The sequence below is a fragment of the Melozone crissalis genome, unplaced genomic scaffold (assembly GCF_028551555.1).
Source record: "Melozone crissalis strain CALT ecotype California unplaced genomic scaffold, PUWL_Pcris_2 ptg000013l_1, whole genome shotgun sequence".
NCBI lineage: Eukaryota > Metazoa > Chordata > Aves > Passeriformes > Passerellidae > Melozone > Melozone crissalis.
This window is the reverse complement of record NW_026535791.1, coordinates 1,591,953-1,606,243: the sequence shown is the minus strand read 5'-3', so window position 1 is coordinate 1,606,243 and position 14,291 is coordinate 1,591,953. Positions and strand designations below refer to the sequence as shown.

The window sequence follows — 14,291 nt, the reverse complement described above, 5'->3', positions numbered from 1 at the left end:
ACTGCAATTATTTCAGATGGAGACATCTGCACTGATGTCTGTGTTCCTTCAGAATCTCACCTCTTCTTTCTAAATAATGCAAATAATGCAACCCTTTGCTAATTCATATTTCCATGGGGTAGAATAGATTCTTTATTGCAGTTTTACGTTTTTTTGGCACTAGGTGTGATTCCTGGGTTTGCTGGTGTACCATTTCCATGAGATAGTGTGTCTTTTGCAGGATACAGTTGGCTGTGGAGTGTCTTATCTGCATCCCAAGCTGCAGGTGAGGAAGGGTTGGCAGAGCCAGGCTGTGTGATTTACAGTGGATTTCTACCCAGTTGCAATGGTCAGCTTTGGCATTAGAGATGATGAGGAATGTGGCTCCTGAGAGCTGATGGGTGGCAACCAGTGCCTTGGTAGCAGTGTGGGAAGAGTGTAAAGTGGCCTAGAGCATGCAGAAGAACACAGTCATTCAGTCAAAACCATCACCCTGTATTTATTGACTTTTAGGGAATGCTGTTTACTTCCCCTCCTATTTGGAGTTCCTGGGCACCTGTTGCCTTCAACCCTTCCTACAGCTCACTCAAAAGAGTCCAACATCTCAAATGATCTCCATCCTTTGTGCAGCAGCAGGTTTACATGAATATGAGAAACTGAGAATATGAGAAAGACAACACAACACTGCCAAACTAAGTTTGTATTGCTAAGTGTGTGGTTTTTGCAGGTGTAAAAATCAGAAATTAATGAATTTTCAAGAGCAGCTAATACATAATTTTTTCAATAAAATCATAAAATAAGCAAATCATGTATGGTATATGTTTCTGTATGTTATGGATAATTTTTTTCCCATGTTCCATATAGATTTTAAACATGTCATAACATCACAATAATAATTTTATAAAATCAATATACTGATTAGTATTATGTTAATCTGTTTATGAAAAAAAGAGAAGTTTTTATAAAAGCTGAAAAGTAGTGGCAAAATTTTTATGCTCCTCTGCCTGCAAAAATAATTGTATTAAGCTGGATGAATAATGAAAGGATGAAATACCCTGTATCATCATCATTTTACTGTAGTCATGTTTCATTAATCAAATTCATCAGTTTTCCAATTTTCTTTAAAACTGTTGTGACATTTTCAAGGATATTAAAATACAGGAGAGGGATCAAGAAAGCAGGGTGAGTGTGATCCAGTAAGAGATCTGGATCTCACCATTGTAGGCTTTTTTTGATTTTGGTAGTCTGTGTAAGCTGATCTTTGGAAACTGGCTGAGACATCCAAGCAAAATTGGCACTGTTCAGTGGTAGCAAAATCAGTGTCTGCTCTGCATGTGTTAAGTGCTGTCTAAGCCATCTACTGTGAAATCAAGTCCAAGGCATCTCACATTTGGCAGCCCAGGTCACCAGCTGTTTGGTTATAAATGGGAAAATGATCCTTCCCAGGTCCTGGATAATAGTTCTCCAATAGTTCTCTTCTTGGGCTTGAGTTTTCTCCTGGACCTGTGAATTCTGCACAGGAGTCATTTCTCATGGCCAAATCCCTGAAGGAAGGCAGCCTCACCTCCTGCCTCGTCCCGCTCCCCTGCACACTGTGGGCTCACTGTGCCCCAGGATCCTCCTCTGGCAATGGGAAAAGGCAGGAATCTTATGATTTGAGCAGAGTCTAAGGGCCAAAGATGGGCCCTGCCAGGCTGTGGACCTGCATCACTGCTGCTAGAGGTGAAGTGATCAAGGGTGGTGGTTTAGGGCCAGCAAAGGAGAAACGAGAGGGAATCCTGCTCCTTTTGTAGCCTTAACCAGGTCCCAGCCATTTCCTTCTGACTCCTTCTGCTCCTTTCCATCCATTTGCTGCCAAGGGCAGGTCTGAGTGTCCTCAGCTACCACTGTGTGACCCTGCCTGAACAAACACACCTGGTTTGCCAGATGTGATTGCACAGTCCTTGTGGGAGAAAACACATCTCCTCTGGACTTTGACATCCCTTGGAGAAGTAAAATGAAAGTTCTGGTTTAAAAAGGAAAATGGGTTTTGCTTTCATCATGTGCTGTGCTCTTTCAGTGCCTTTCACTAAAAGGATCGTCCAACTTCCCATCATCTTAATTTTCATATATTGCCACTTATACAGACCACTGACAAGTGTAAGAGGAATGCAGAGTCAAGAATGGGAAAAGCAGCATCGCCCTTTAGTGACACAGGAACAGATGGAGCAGAACAGGCATTGGAAGAGAAACTTAGAAGAGGGAAAATCTTTGTCTCCTGTTACTTCAAGGTTTGGCACCTCATCTTGCTTTAACATCCTGAGGATCAAGATATTTCTCTGAAATGTATTCTCTCTGCTTTGCCTATTGACCTGAGTGAAAGCTTCTGCCAGATGCCGCAAGACCAGCCAAGGGCCCTCTGAAGCATTGGTTAACTCTGTGTTAAGGGAATCTCAGCTCCAGGGTTTTGAATTCCCCTCTCTCTGCATCGTGACATCCTCAAAGATGGTGCCCTCAGGCTCAGTGTCACCTTTTCACTTTTCTACTTTTCCCCAGTGGCACTTAGCCCTGAGAATCACTGTGGGCGTCCCAGCATATCTGACTTTGGCTAAGCTTGCTGCAAAAGCAAAGCATACAGTTCTTTATTAAGATTAAAAAGGCTGTTGAAAACAAGGATATTAAAACCATAAGTTACCTAATTTGTTGAGATTCCCAGGAATCCTACTCAGCAGAAGGTATTGGGAGTCACAGGCCTTGAGTTTACTCACTCTTTGTTCCAGACCACGTCCCTTATATTTCTTCATCTAGTCTGACCTTCCTTGCCAAATAGCAAGAGGTAAGATGGTTATGGCAGTTACTGTCAGAAGACAAACATTCCCATGGCCAAATATCTGCATAGCCAGAAGCAGAAATCAATATTAAGCTTCTACAGTAGGGAGCACACAGGTGTTCCCAAAGCCCTTCAGTGGTGGTGGATACACCTCTGGCCACAGGATCTGCTGCATGTCAGCTGCTGAGCTCCCAGAGGATCTCCTCATGGAACTGTGAGCAGGTCAGCAAGTGCTGTGCCACTGCCTGGGTAGAAGCTATTGTTCCAGTGGTGTTTGTCAATGGGCTGGTAGGGAAAGGCAAGCAGCCTTGGGAGGGTATAAATTCCCCAGGCCATACACCAGCTCTCCTCCAGCACATGCAGAGCACGAGAGATGAAGTTCCGCATGCCAGCCACCCTCCTGCTGCTCCTCCTGTGCCCCCCAGGCTCAGGGGTGCGTGGCTACACCTCTGTCCTCTCTGTGCCCAACGGGGGCCACTGGGGCAAGTGGGGCAGCCAGCAGTTCTGCCACCATGGCTATGCTAATGGATTCGCACTGAAGGTAAAATTCTCTCCATTCCCTACCCTCCCTGTCCCTAAGGATTTTCTGCAGATTTTTCCTCTTCTTGAGTGTGATGTTCTGTACATAAAGCTATGAGTCTTCTGGCAAGTGTTGCCACTGTAGCTACACCAAAAAAGTCTGTGTGTGGCTGATGTTGCAGGGAGAAGTCATGTGGGTGAGAAAATCTGGATTCTGGGAGAGAGGCATCCACCACCAGTGTCTCTCCTGAGACTCTGCCTTACCTGTTGGGTCAGAAATAATTAGAAAACACAAAGAACATGTTACAAGGGTTAAGTGGTTTCCCAGTGACAGCTGTCTTTTCCACTGTGCTTCCCAAGACATTTTCTCTTTCCCATTACAGAAAGGAGGTGGAACTGTTTACAACAGGTATGTAAAGGACTTTTCCTGGGTCCTTTTCCCCTTGCCTTTACCTCTGTCTCTGTGTGACTTCCATTGCAGGTGGAGCCTGACCAGTTTGGAAGGGATGACACGGCTCTGAATGGCATACGCCTGCATTGTCAGGATGACTCAATCACCATTGAGTCCTTGGTGGGGGAGTAAGTGACACTGTGGTTCTCTCCTGTTTGTCATCCCCAGCTCACAAAACACCCATGGCTGTGACCATTTGCAGGGATCTCTTCTCTCTGACTTGCTGTATTCATAGTGCTGTAGTGTAGTGAATTAAAACAAGTGGTTAGGGGTTGTTTTTCATTAATTTTGAGGGGTTTTAAACAGGGTTTAATAACTTTAACTTAAGTTAAAGTAACTTAACTTTACTACTTTTTGTTTGCCCTTGGATTTCCTGCAGAGCACTGTGAACACCAGGGTCAGAGTCTTTCTTTGGAAAGGTTTCTAAGCATGCATTTAGAAACTGCCAGGTCCAAGCCCTGGCCGTGCTGCAGGGAACAGTGCTGCACCTCTGGCTGCTCTCCTGGCTGCCTGCTGTGTACCTGTCACACATGTCAGGGATGCATCATAAAACCTACTCTCAGACTGCCCTTGGAGTTTCCACCAGAAGCATAAATATCCCAGGCTTCCTGGTGTTTTTCTGATGAGATATCAATGAAGAGAAAAGTACATCTTTGGAAGGTAAGGAAAACAAAAGGAGAAAGTAAAGGGCCCCAGACTGCAGCAGGATGCCGTGTCAGAGAAGTATTAAGCTTCTGAGCAGCATGACAAGCAGAAGGAGCGTTTCCCAGCAGCTCACAGAGCCCAGACATTTTTCCATTTGCTTTTTGTCAGGTGGGGCTCCTGGACCAGCTTCCAAGTTTGCCCTGGAGGCTACCTGATCTCCTTTTCACTGAGAACAGAGAAGTCCCAAGGAGCAGGTGATGACACAGCAGCCAACAACATCCAGTTCAGATGCTCAGACGAAGCTGTGCTGGTTGGTGATGGACTCTCGTGGGGCAGCTTTGGCCCATGGACCAACAGCTGCAAGATCTGTGGTCTCCAGACCAAGGTAGAGCCCCCACAGGGACTTCAGGATGACACAGTACTCAATGATGTGAAGTTCTTCTGCTGCAAATGAGCACTTGCTCCAGCTTCCTCACTGCCTACACATCCCATATCCCACAGCAAGTGAAGTGTCAGTAAGGCTTTGCTCTAGCTTTATCCTGGGACGTGCCCATGATGTTTTGACTGCTTGCATCTTGCTGTTCTGGCCAATGACTTAGATGATGATGTCTTTTACAGCTACTGCTAAGTTAGCATAGCCAAATCATTGCATCATGTACTGCTGGTATATTGCTATGAAAATGCTCAATCTCTAGCAACGGCTCAGAGCTTACAGATTTCTCAACTTTCTTTTCCTCTGACTGGCCAGTTTCTTTGAGGTTTGGTCTGCCCATTTTCCCCTTATTTGAAGTAATACTTGATCTGTTGGTATGACAAACAGGGAAGAATGGGTATTTGAGTGCATTTGAAGCTTCTGACCAAAGCCAAAATGAGTAATGAGAGACAAGCAGGGTGAAACAGGAGTTTGGGTGGGCTCATGAGAAGCATCAAAGGTTTGCTGTCATTTCCCACTCCTATCTTGAATTGCCTCCAGATTTGTACATGCTTTTTGCAAGCAATCTGTTAGCTCCTGCCTGAGCTCCTGCCTTAGGAAACATGGCTAGAAAGTGTGTTTGCACTGTGCATTCATCTGTGTGGCACTGAACCACCTGGTGGGTCGCAGCTCCCCAGGCCTCCCTAGCTGCTGCGTTGCAGTGTGCTCTGCTGGCTCACCTGGCTGCTCGTGCAAAACATTCTCATGGGACTTGGATTTTGTTTGCTGCCTCTGGGCTTCATGCTTTAAATAGAATCGGGGAGAATCCAAACTAGAAATAAACTCTATGTCGTTCATCCATTTTTTATGCTCCAATTTCCTGGTTAAGCTGGAAGTTATTACCTTGTCCTGATATGCTAGATGTAAAGAATGTACTCTCAGTTCAGGGAAAAATGTTTGGAGATCATTATCATGCTCAATCATGCCACCAAGCCTCTCTGGCAAGAGGTTGAGAAGACTTGCTGCCTCTCTGGGCACCTCCTAGAAAGTGTAGTTGTTGCTTTTTCCTCAAAGCAATGCATTATGCATCTTTGTGTGCTTGGAAAAAATGTAGGGGCATGGTGTTGGTATTCTCCACGTGACTGCTGGGGTTGGGCTGTGGGATGTTGTGTCTGGGACCGCAGCCACGTGGAGCAGCTCAGAGCTGATGGTGGAGGTTCCTTCTGCCAGTTCACATCCTCTCCTCAGCACACACACAGCAGCCATCTCCACTCTGGCTCTTGAGGCACACAAATTTTTCTTACTGTTGCTTACCTCAAAAAGTACTTCAATAATAACTGTATTTCCTTCCACTGAAGCACTTCAGCAAAGCTTCCATAGTGCAAGAAGAATCTCAGAAAAATTCTTGCATTTGAATGATTTTATTTAAAAAAAATTAATATGAAATTTTCTAATCAGACCTCCTGCTGCAAATTTTCATAGTTCAAATTTGTTTAATCTCAGGATTTGACTTATTTCTTAACATTTGGTATTTCTAAATGATCCTTTAACTGCTGTCTCTCTTCCTCTTGATTGCAGATATTTTAAGTGTGCAAATGCTTTATTAAAGAAATGCTTACTTTGTAAAACCAGCCCAGTCATCACTTGAAATACTGATTATTAGCTTCAAGGAACTGTTTTGTAGCTTCCATCTCAATTTAGCAGTTTCTGAAAAAATCCTTATTTATCATATATTCAGCTCTCTCTAAACATATAAATCCCTCAGCTCTTGCAATTAGCCAAAAAAAAAGCAAAACAAACTCTCCCCCTGCCGCCAAAAAAAAGCCCAACAAAAACAACCACAAAATCACAACCTCTTTTTAACAAGGGGAACCAACCTAAACTAAAACTAAATTGTGATGCTATCAGAGTTAACTGGAGTTAGCAGTGCCCACACCATATCCTAACTTCCAAAATTACTATTTTCAAGCCCCACAAGAGAACATATTTTAGTTTGCATCTAGTTGCTTGGCTTTCATTTTCCTGTGAAACAGGAATAATTTCAGCTTGCAGGCTGACATCCAGTGTAATTAGTGAGGCAATATTTGGGGACATAAAAGCAAAAATAGCTGCACTGATCTAAGCAAAACAGGCTTAATTTGATGAAAGTGAGCAGAAATCGTGGTGATACAATTATCTGCATCATCTTCCAAAGCTTGGGAATCCCCTTGCTGAGGCAGAGGCAGCTCCATGCACTTCACAGAAGTCTTAGGGGGCCAACTGCTGGTCACTTTCCACCAGAGCACGTTGGACAAGCACAAACCATCAAGTATTAGTACTACAACACTCTGGGATCAGTGTCACCAGCAAATCTGGCAACAGAACATTCCAAGTGCTTTTGTTTTAGCATGAGAGTAAGTCCTGGTTTTTGGAAAGATATAGTGAGTGAACCTGTGTCATTTGTGCAGCCGATTACGTGAGGGAAAAGGGGCCAGGTAGTTCATCATCTCCATATAGAGAAAGTTTCTACAAGAGTTAATTTTTGGAATGACGTATGCCACTGAGCTGAAGTGCTTGAAAGAAGGAATAGCATTTCTTTTGAGCGACTTGTTCAAGAAGCATTCTTATATATGTGTATGCACATGTAAATGTACATGATGGAAAACTGGAGCTTCATATTGTGCATTTCTCCTCCAGAGGGTAATTCAGGCTGGAAGACTCTGATCATCTGCTCTTTCTTTGCAAATGAATGATTCAGTTAAATTTTGAGGTTTTGCTGTGGGAAGAATTATTCACAGTGCCAGCAAAACTGACCTTCTATGCTTTCCTGCTGTGCCAGGTGTGACACAGCTTCTTAATGGAGTGTGAATAGACACTCCAAATGAGAGCTGTTCCAAGAAATGTTTGGAAAACAGAATACCATCTTCTCCTCACATGCTTTCTCATGTACTTATCAGCAACTTGAAAATTGAATGGCTATTTTTTTAATCATCTGAATATTGATGAACCAGCTGGGTCTCCTCTGATGGTCCACTTGCAAAACATGGATCATACACAAACTAGAAAGTAGGTCTCAGGCATTTACTTCACTCAGAGCGGAGAAATCACTCTTATACCAGAAATGAAGGTATAAAACCATCATCTAAGTGTGCTGGAGCTGGTGTGGCAGAAAATGTGCAGGGCTGGAATCTGTGAGTGGCTACATCTGCATGACTCAAGAAAGTGACTGTGTGTCTCTGGCACATCTGCAAGTCAGGAATATGTTGCCAAAGAACTAACACATAGTCCCTGTGGAATGTTGGTGGACTAGTGGCAACACCAAGTACCAAGCAAGAATTATCCCTGAATCGACTGATAACGTGGCAATTTTGGATCTGGAGCATGAGTAGGCGTGGGGATGGCAAGGAGGAGTTTTCCATTGATCCATGCATACATGGTACAGCTCCCAGGGAGATTGGCAGAAGCAGCAGGCCTGGAGCTTTCCCAAAGTGATTTTTAAAAGCCAATTCTGTTGAATAGGACTGAATCAGACCAAGACCAGACCTGCTGTTAGTGGTGCTCCATTGAACCAAGCTTTGAGTCTGCCTCTGAGAAAGATGACCATAGAAATCCTAGCCTTCATGGCCATATTGTTCCTGTTGCACAAGGAAAATAGATATTCCATCCATCAAAAGTGCTCTGAGGCTTAAGTTGTTAGTTTTTGTGAGATGCAGGGGAAACACCTGAAGATGCTTTAACTGCATTTCATTGTTAATATTATACAAGATGATGGCATCATGCAGCTCATGCTCAACCTGTCATAGTTAGCAAGTTTTCCAGCCCCATAAAACCAACCCTCATTAACTAGTGTGAATACCAATGAAGAAACAACTAAAACCATCTGGTTTTGAATTTTCTGAGTATCATTACTTGGAAATGTTTTTACAGAATGTGAGGAGGAAAGAACATTAACCTATGGATCATGAAAAGAAAAACGTCAGGACTCTGGAGAGGTGATTCATGAAGGATTGAATTCTGGCTTCCATGCTCCCCACAACACTGTGGGCATGCCTGGGTCCTGCAGGACTGAATATATATAGTATTGGGCTTGAACCCTGACTTTTAGTCTGAGGAGCTGTTGTGTGGCTTGTACCTGCCCGCTCTGTCTTCATCTCTCTAGAAAGGGAGCCTTCCCAAGGCAGTCCAGGCTATAGAAAGTAATGCTGGAAGTTGTTGTCCTGGCAGGAAGAAGGAGTAGCTGGCTCAGTGAAGGCTGGGGGAACGCATGAGCTGTCTGGCAATGCATAAACGTGATTAGCAGCAGGGCAGCAACACCAGATATATGGAAAACATATTGCTCCTGGGCAGATAATGTGGAATCTTTATTAGAGACTTTTGCATTTGGTGTTTTTCCTGAACTTTCCACGTTCCACTGGAGCAAAACTTGGTAGACATCAGTCATCTCATAACCCCTTCCAACACAGACTGACTCTGCACTGCTTGGTAAGGCTTGGTGGCTTTGGCACAAGCCATCTATCTGGGCGACATTTGGCTCCACTAGCACCTGGGCCTCTCCAACAGAGAGGCTTTTTTGAAATCCCAACAGAGATTTCTTTTTGATCACTCAAAACCAGTTCAACAGTAGCAATGGGGTAATGGCAGTTTGATGCGCTTCTTAATGAACATAAACCAGCAAAATGGACATCAATGACATCTTCAGTGCTGTGTAGAACAGGGAAAAAGTGACAGTGCCACAGGAACATGTGCAGGAGCTTATTAATTCAGTTTGTGAAGAAGAACATTTTCAGAGGGGACAGGACAGTATGAGAGGTCAGGTTACTGTGGGAGTCATTTCAGGATCAGGGCCAAGACATCCCCTTTGTGTTACTGCTGTTCTCTTTCTCAGGGGGAGCATTCTGCTGCTGTCCATGAATGACTTAGAAGTCCATGGACAAAACTGTACATCACTGCCTCATTGAAATCCAGAAAGGTCCACTCTTACCCTAAAGGAGTCTCTTCATACATTCAGAAATAATTTAACCAATTTCACTTTTGCAAGTAGTAAAAGTAGATTAAAAGATTAATTCCCCAATCTGATGTTGTGCCTAGAATGGCCTTCAATCCTTGTACCAATTTTTATGTCAGTGAACTTTTTATAGGGAGATAACCAAAAGTAATTTAAAAAGCAACTTTCTGTCTCAGCTTTTGCCACTTATCAAATAACACCACATTTAGTAATTCTAGTTTATTGCTATAGAATCCACAACATGGCTAGAAGTGCTGTCAATTCAAAACATGAAATAGATTCTAAAAGTTGATTTGAACATGTTCTTTTCTGAGGAGAAAACACAAAAATAAATTTTGTCTCCTTCTAGCTACATTGTTTGTACTTCACTGTGGCAGCAACTTCTGCGTGCTTGCTGGCAAGAGCAGTGTCAAGGGGACAAAGCTTTTCTACTTTTAAAGGACACTTTCATCTCAGGAAAAGTATTACCTAATGAAGAAAATATTACTTCTATGTCCAGGTTTTTTCAAACAAGTATCTGGGAACACATCAGTGTTTATGGAAAAAACATAACTGGGTTTCTCCTCTGGGTCATGCTAGTGAAGTTGCACATCTCTGAAGTAGGAGAGAAGTAAGAAAGACATAAACTTAGGAATCATTACTGTGTAAACAACCTGATGAAAAATTTCCTTTCAAGTCCAACCAAATGACTGCAACTTTCCATGTGCGATTATAACACCCATGCTGCGGTGCTAAGTAGTTATCCAGCAGTACCTGCTGAGTCTCACTCCTATTAGAGGTGTAAGAAATCCACTGGTGTCCTCCTGGGCTTTAAAACCCAGCTGGAAGTTTATCAATGGGTTACCTCAGAGGTGGCTCACCTTGAATGAGATACAGTGTCACACTCTTGCTTGTTAAGCAGGCTTTTATATAAGTGTTATGGTTCCCATAGAAACATAACTAAATCTTTCCTCCAGCATAATCCCCAAAAGCTTTCACAGACCTGGAAAATACACAGTGAACAGTCAAATCATTTTTTATGCTGACAAAAAGAATGCCACAGTTGTCACCCAGTCAGGTTTCTCACATGGGGCAAAATAAGTTTAAATCCCGCACAGCAGAATTGCCTTGCAGCATTCAGACATTTTCTGGAATCTCATTTCCCTGCAAGTTCAGTTTTAAAAAGCTCTAGAGAGACTTTACAGAACTGTGTGAGCTATAGGTGGGAAAGACCTTAATTGTGCTTCCCAAAGCATGTTGGTGAGTGCAAAACCCACGAGAACAGAAACAAGAATTATGCTGAGGATCTCTTCCCCAGGCCTGTATTGATTTCAGCTGTACATTTTCAAGTGTTCTTCATGATGAGTTTTAAATGTTCTCCTTCATAGCTGGGACTGCCAGCATGCAGCAGGGATTCTCTGGGCTGAAGGATTTCCCCCTTACAGTCTGTTTCCTCTTGTGCAGTTTCACCCCACTTCTCTTAGCAGTTTAGGACCCCTAGGTCATGGCTGAAGACTTCCTTTAGTTTGGAGAAAAGGAGGCTCAGGAGGGAACTTATTGCTCTCTGAAGGTAGCCAAGTAGGGATCAGCCATTTCTCCCAGGCAGCCAGGGACAGGATAAGAGGAAATGTCCTCATCTTGTGCCAGGGGATGTTCAGCTTGAACATCAGGAAGAATTTTTTCCAAAGGGTTGTCAGGCACTGGAACAGGCTACCCAGGGAGGTGGTGGAGTCACCAACCCTGGAAGTGCTCAAGAAATGACTGGACATGGCACTTAACACTGTGGTTATTTGGATGTTTGGTCAAAGGTTGGTCTTGAGGATCTTGGAGGTCTTTTCCAACCTAAATGATTCTGCTAATCCACTAGGATGATTACTTCTTACAGATCTGTGTTTAACCCTGCCTCCTCTTTTAGTGTCTTCAAGAATGTGAGCAGAGCAAGTTGAAATAAAATCTGGACAAAACTATAACGATTCATCTAATTAACACTGTATGAAGTTATTTATTTTTTTGAAGTTTAAATATACAGTGCTGCTGCAATTCATTTAAGCAACTGAACAGAAGTTTAATGCAGGTGCACGGATAGTTTTGTCACTTTCAACACTTAAACAGCAGCAGGTGTTGAGCTGAATTTGCTTGCTAGAATTATTTATTATGAATGACAGATATATGAACTGCAGTGCCCTCAGGTGGGACTTACCTGAGTGAATATGGACACCTGTCATTTATAGTCCATCAGTGACAATGTCCTTGTCTTCTGCTTCTGTTATGGAAACAGGTCTGATGTTTAGCAATAACCTAACCCTGTTTGTTCTTTGCTTAAAGGGTAAAATGCAGTTCTTTCAGCTTGTAGTCAGGTTGCACAATCCAGGCAGAGAAAGAAAAATCTTCCAAGGAGCTGGTTCAGGGCTGCTGGCTGTGGATGACCAATGGGTATTAATGGCAACTGATGGCTTGTTCACAGCCCCCCAGACTCTGGGGGCTCTCTGTGCATGCAGTCTCTGCTGCAAAGCAGATGGCCTCGTCCACAGCCAGGAGCCAGGCGGGTAGCGAGGGCTGGACACAAAATTCCCAGACTCTGCATCATCTCCACTTCGTGTGGGAGCACGGAGCAGTTGTCAGCTCTCATTACATCCCTGTCAGTGAACTCAGTGCCTTCCCAGCTGGGCTAAAGCAGGACTGGCTGGTGGAGACCCAAGGAGTGGCAGCTGCTCTGGGGACTCTCAGCTTCCATGAGGCAAAATGCCTCCCTGGTTCACTAACTGTCCTGCACGCTTTCCTTGGGGCAGAGCAGACAGGCAGGGAGAAGGGCTGTGCCTTCCATGCTCCTGGCATGGGGAGAGAAGGAGGGGTGAGCAGCCCTGGTTAGAGCTGTCCTCCTTCACCCTGGGGGTGACACCCAGCTCATGAGGACTCTGCAAAATGGGAGTGAGTGGCGCTTGAGAAGGGACACAAACACTGTCTTGAGAAACAGCTGTGAGATGAGCTATTGTTTCATGTCCCCATACTTACTACCAGGAATTACTTCCTGAAACTTGTTTTTTTTTTAATCAATTAATTTAAATTGTAGTTCAAGATAGCTTAATTTTAGAAAGTCCCAGGTGGGTTGGCAGTTGATACAGATTTGCTCTGGCAAGGCCAGGGTATCCTAGGAGCTTGTTGGGAACTCTACAGGGATGATCTACACATCTCTGCCAGGGTTATGTTCCAGTCAAACTGTTGGACTTCCAGGTGAAGGGACTGATGGAGGAGCTGGACCCACTACACAGCACCAGGTAGGAGGAAGGGAAGCTGTCCCTTGAGGTGAGACCCCAAGCCCTGTGTTGCATGGAGGGAGGGATGGCAAAGAGCAATCCCTGAACAAGTAGAGGATGGGGATTCCTGTGGTGAGACCCATTGGATGCTTGTGAGCTATAGCAGCAGGAGAAAGGCTCCTTCACCACCTGTGCAGGGCCTCAGTGGGTGAGACCAGAGGTTCTGTTGGGGTAGGAGCCCAGGCTGGTTGAGCCTGATCCGTACTCTGGAGCAGTGAGAGCCTCTGAAGTGGTGTTTGTTGCTTCCAACAAGCTTCCTGCTGCTCTGCTTCTGCTCCTTTGCACTGGGCTTTCCGAAGAAGAAGCTAATCAGGATGCATGTCCCTGAGCTGCAGGTATCAGTGGGTAGCGCTCTTAGATGTGTTATGTGTGTTCCCACTGTGAGAAACCATCCTGTTCTCAAATAGCCTAGAGTCAATCAATAGAGGAAAAACATGGACAGGCAATGGTGGGTAGTGAGGCAGTGTCTTTGATGATGGCCAAAAAATCAGTGGAAGAAATTACAGCATAAAAGCTGCAGGAAAACCAGGAGTGAATAGGCAATTATAGTTTAAACTCCTCTTCCCAAAGAGACCTGTGGTCTTTTTGCATAGATATTTATAGTGTGCAGTCTGCATTATAATTGTCCTTTGAGGGATTAAGCTTCGTGAGATGAATAAAGAACAGTAATACAATGAAGTAATTTATTAGAGTGTTATTTCATAAAATAACATGACAAGTGTCCTGCTTCCATTCTCCCTGGAAGCTGTGTCCTTGATGTCAGCACTGACAGTGATGCTGCAGGAGCAGCATCAAACTGGTGGTGATGTGGAGAGCCAGGCTCTCTGCTGTGCTGGGATGGATGCATCAGCTAGGAATGGCACTGCCTGGCAGCACCACCTCTGGATGCAGGCAAATGCAGGCCACAGCCATGGGATTTCATGGCTTTGTGATATGTCTGATGAAAAGTGCGTCTCTGAGACATGTTCTTATGAACCTTTCTCCCAACTTCTGCTAGAGACCATAAATAAGAGGAGCCATGTCATGTAGGATATGTACCCCAATTGAACAAGGAACAGAGCTCAGCAGGATAGAAAGTGCTTCTCTAGCAAGTGCATGCCACCTCCTGGGATTGTGAGAGAAAGGGAAAAAAAACTTCCCAAAACTCCACAAACAGAAGTTAAATCCTTACTAAAGACCAGAGGCATGCAAATGCCAAT

The 14,291-nt window shown here is 44.1% G+C and overlaps 1 protein-coding gene across 1 annotated transcript; it reads left to right on the top strand.

Annotated features, from left to right (window-relative positions):
- Positions 1–3,161: 3,161 nt before the first annotated feature.
- LOC128934288 (vitelline membrane outer layer protein 1-like) lies at positions 3,162–4,857 on the top strand. The gene is made up of 3 exons (XM_054271787.1): positions 3,162–3,329; positions 3,789–3,886; positions 4,572–4,857. The coding sequence occupies exons 1-3, from the start codon at positions 3,162–3,164 to the stop codon at positions 4,855–4,857; spliced, it is 552 nt and encodes a 183-aa protein (XP_054127762.1).
- The last annotated feature ends 9,434 nt before the right edge of the window (positions 4,858–14,291 follow it).

Excerpts from the sequence above, each read along its gene's own strand:
- LOC128934288 (XM_054271787.1), top strand. The coding sequence starts at position 3,162 with ATGAAGTTCCGCATGCCAGCCACCCTCCTGCTGCTCCTCCTGTGCCCC. Across the intron at positions 3,330-3,788 it reads CTAATGGATTCGCACTGAAG|GTGGAGCCTGACCAGTTTGG; the intron begins GTAAAATTCTCT and ends CTTCCATTGCAG. Across the intron at positions 3,887-4,571 it reads ATTGAGTCCTTGGTGGGGGA|GTGGGGCTCCTGGACCAGCT; the intron begins GTAAGTGACACT and ends GCTTTTTGTCAG.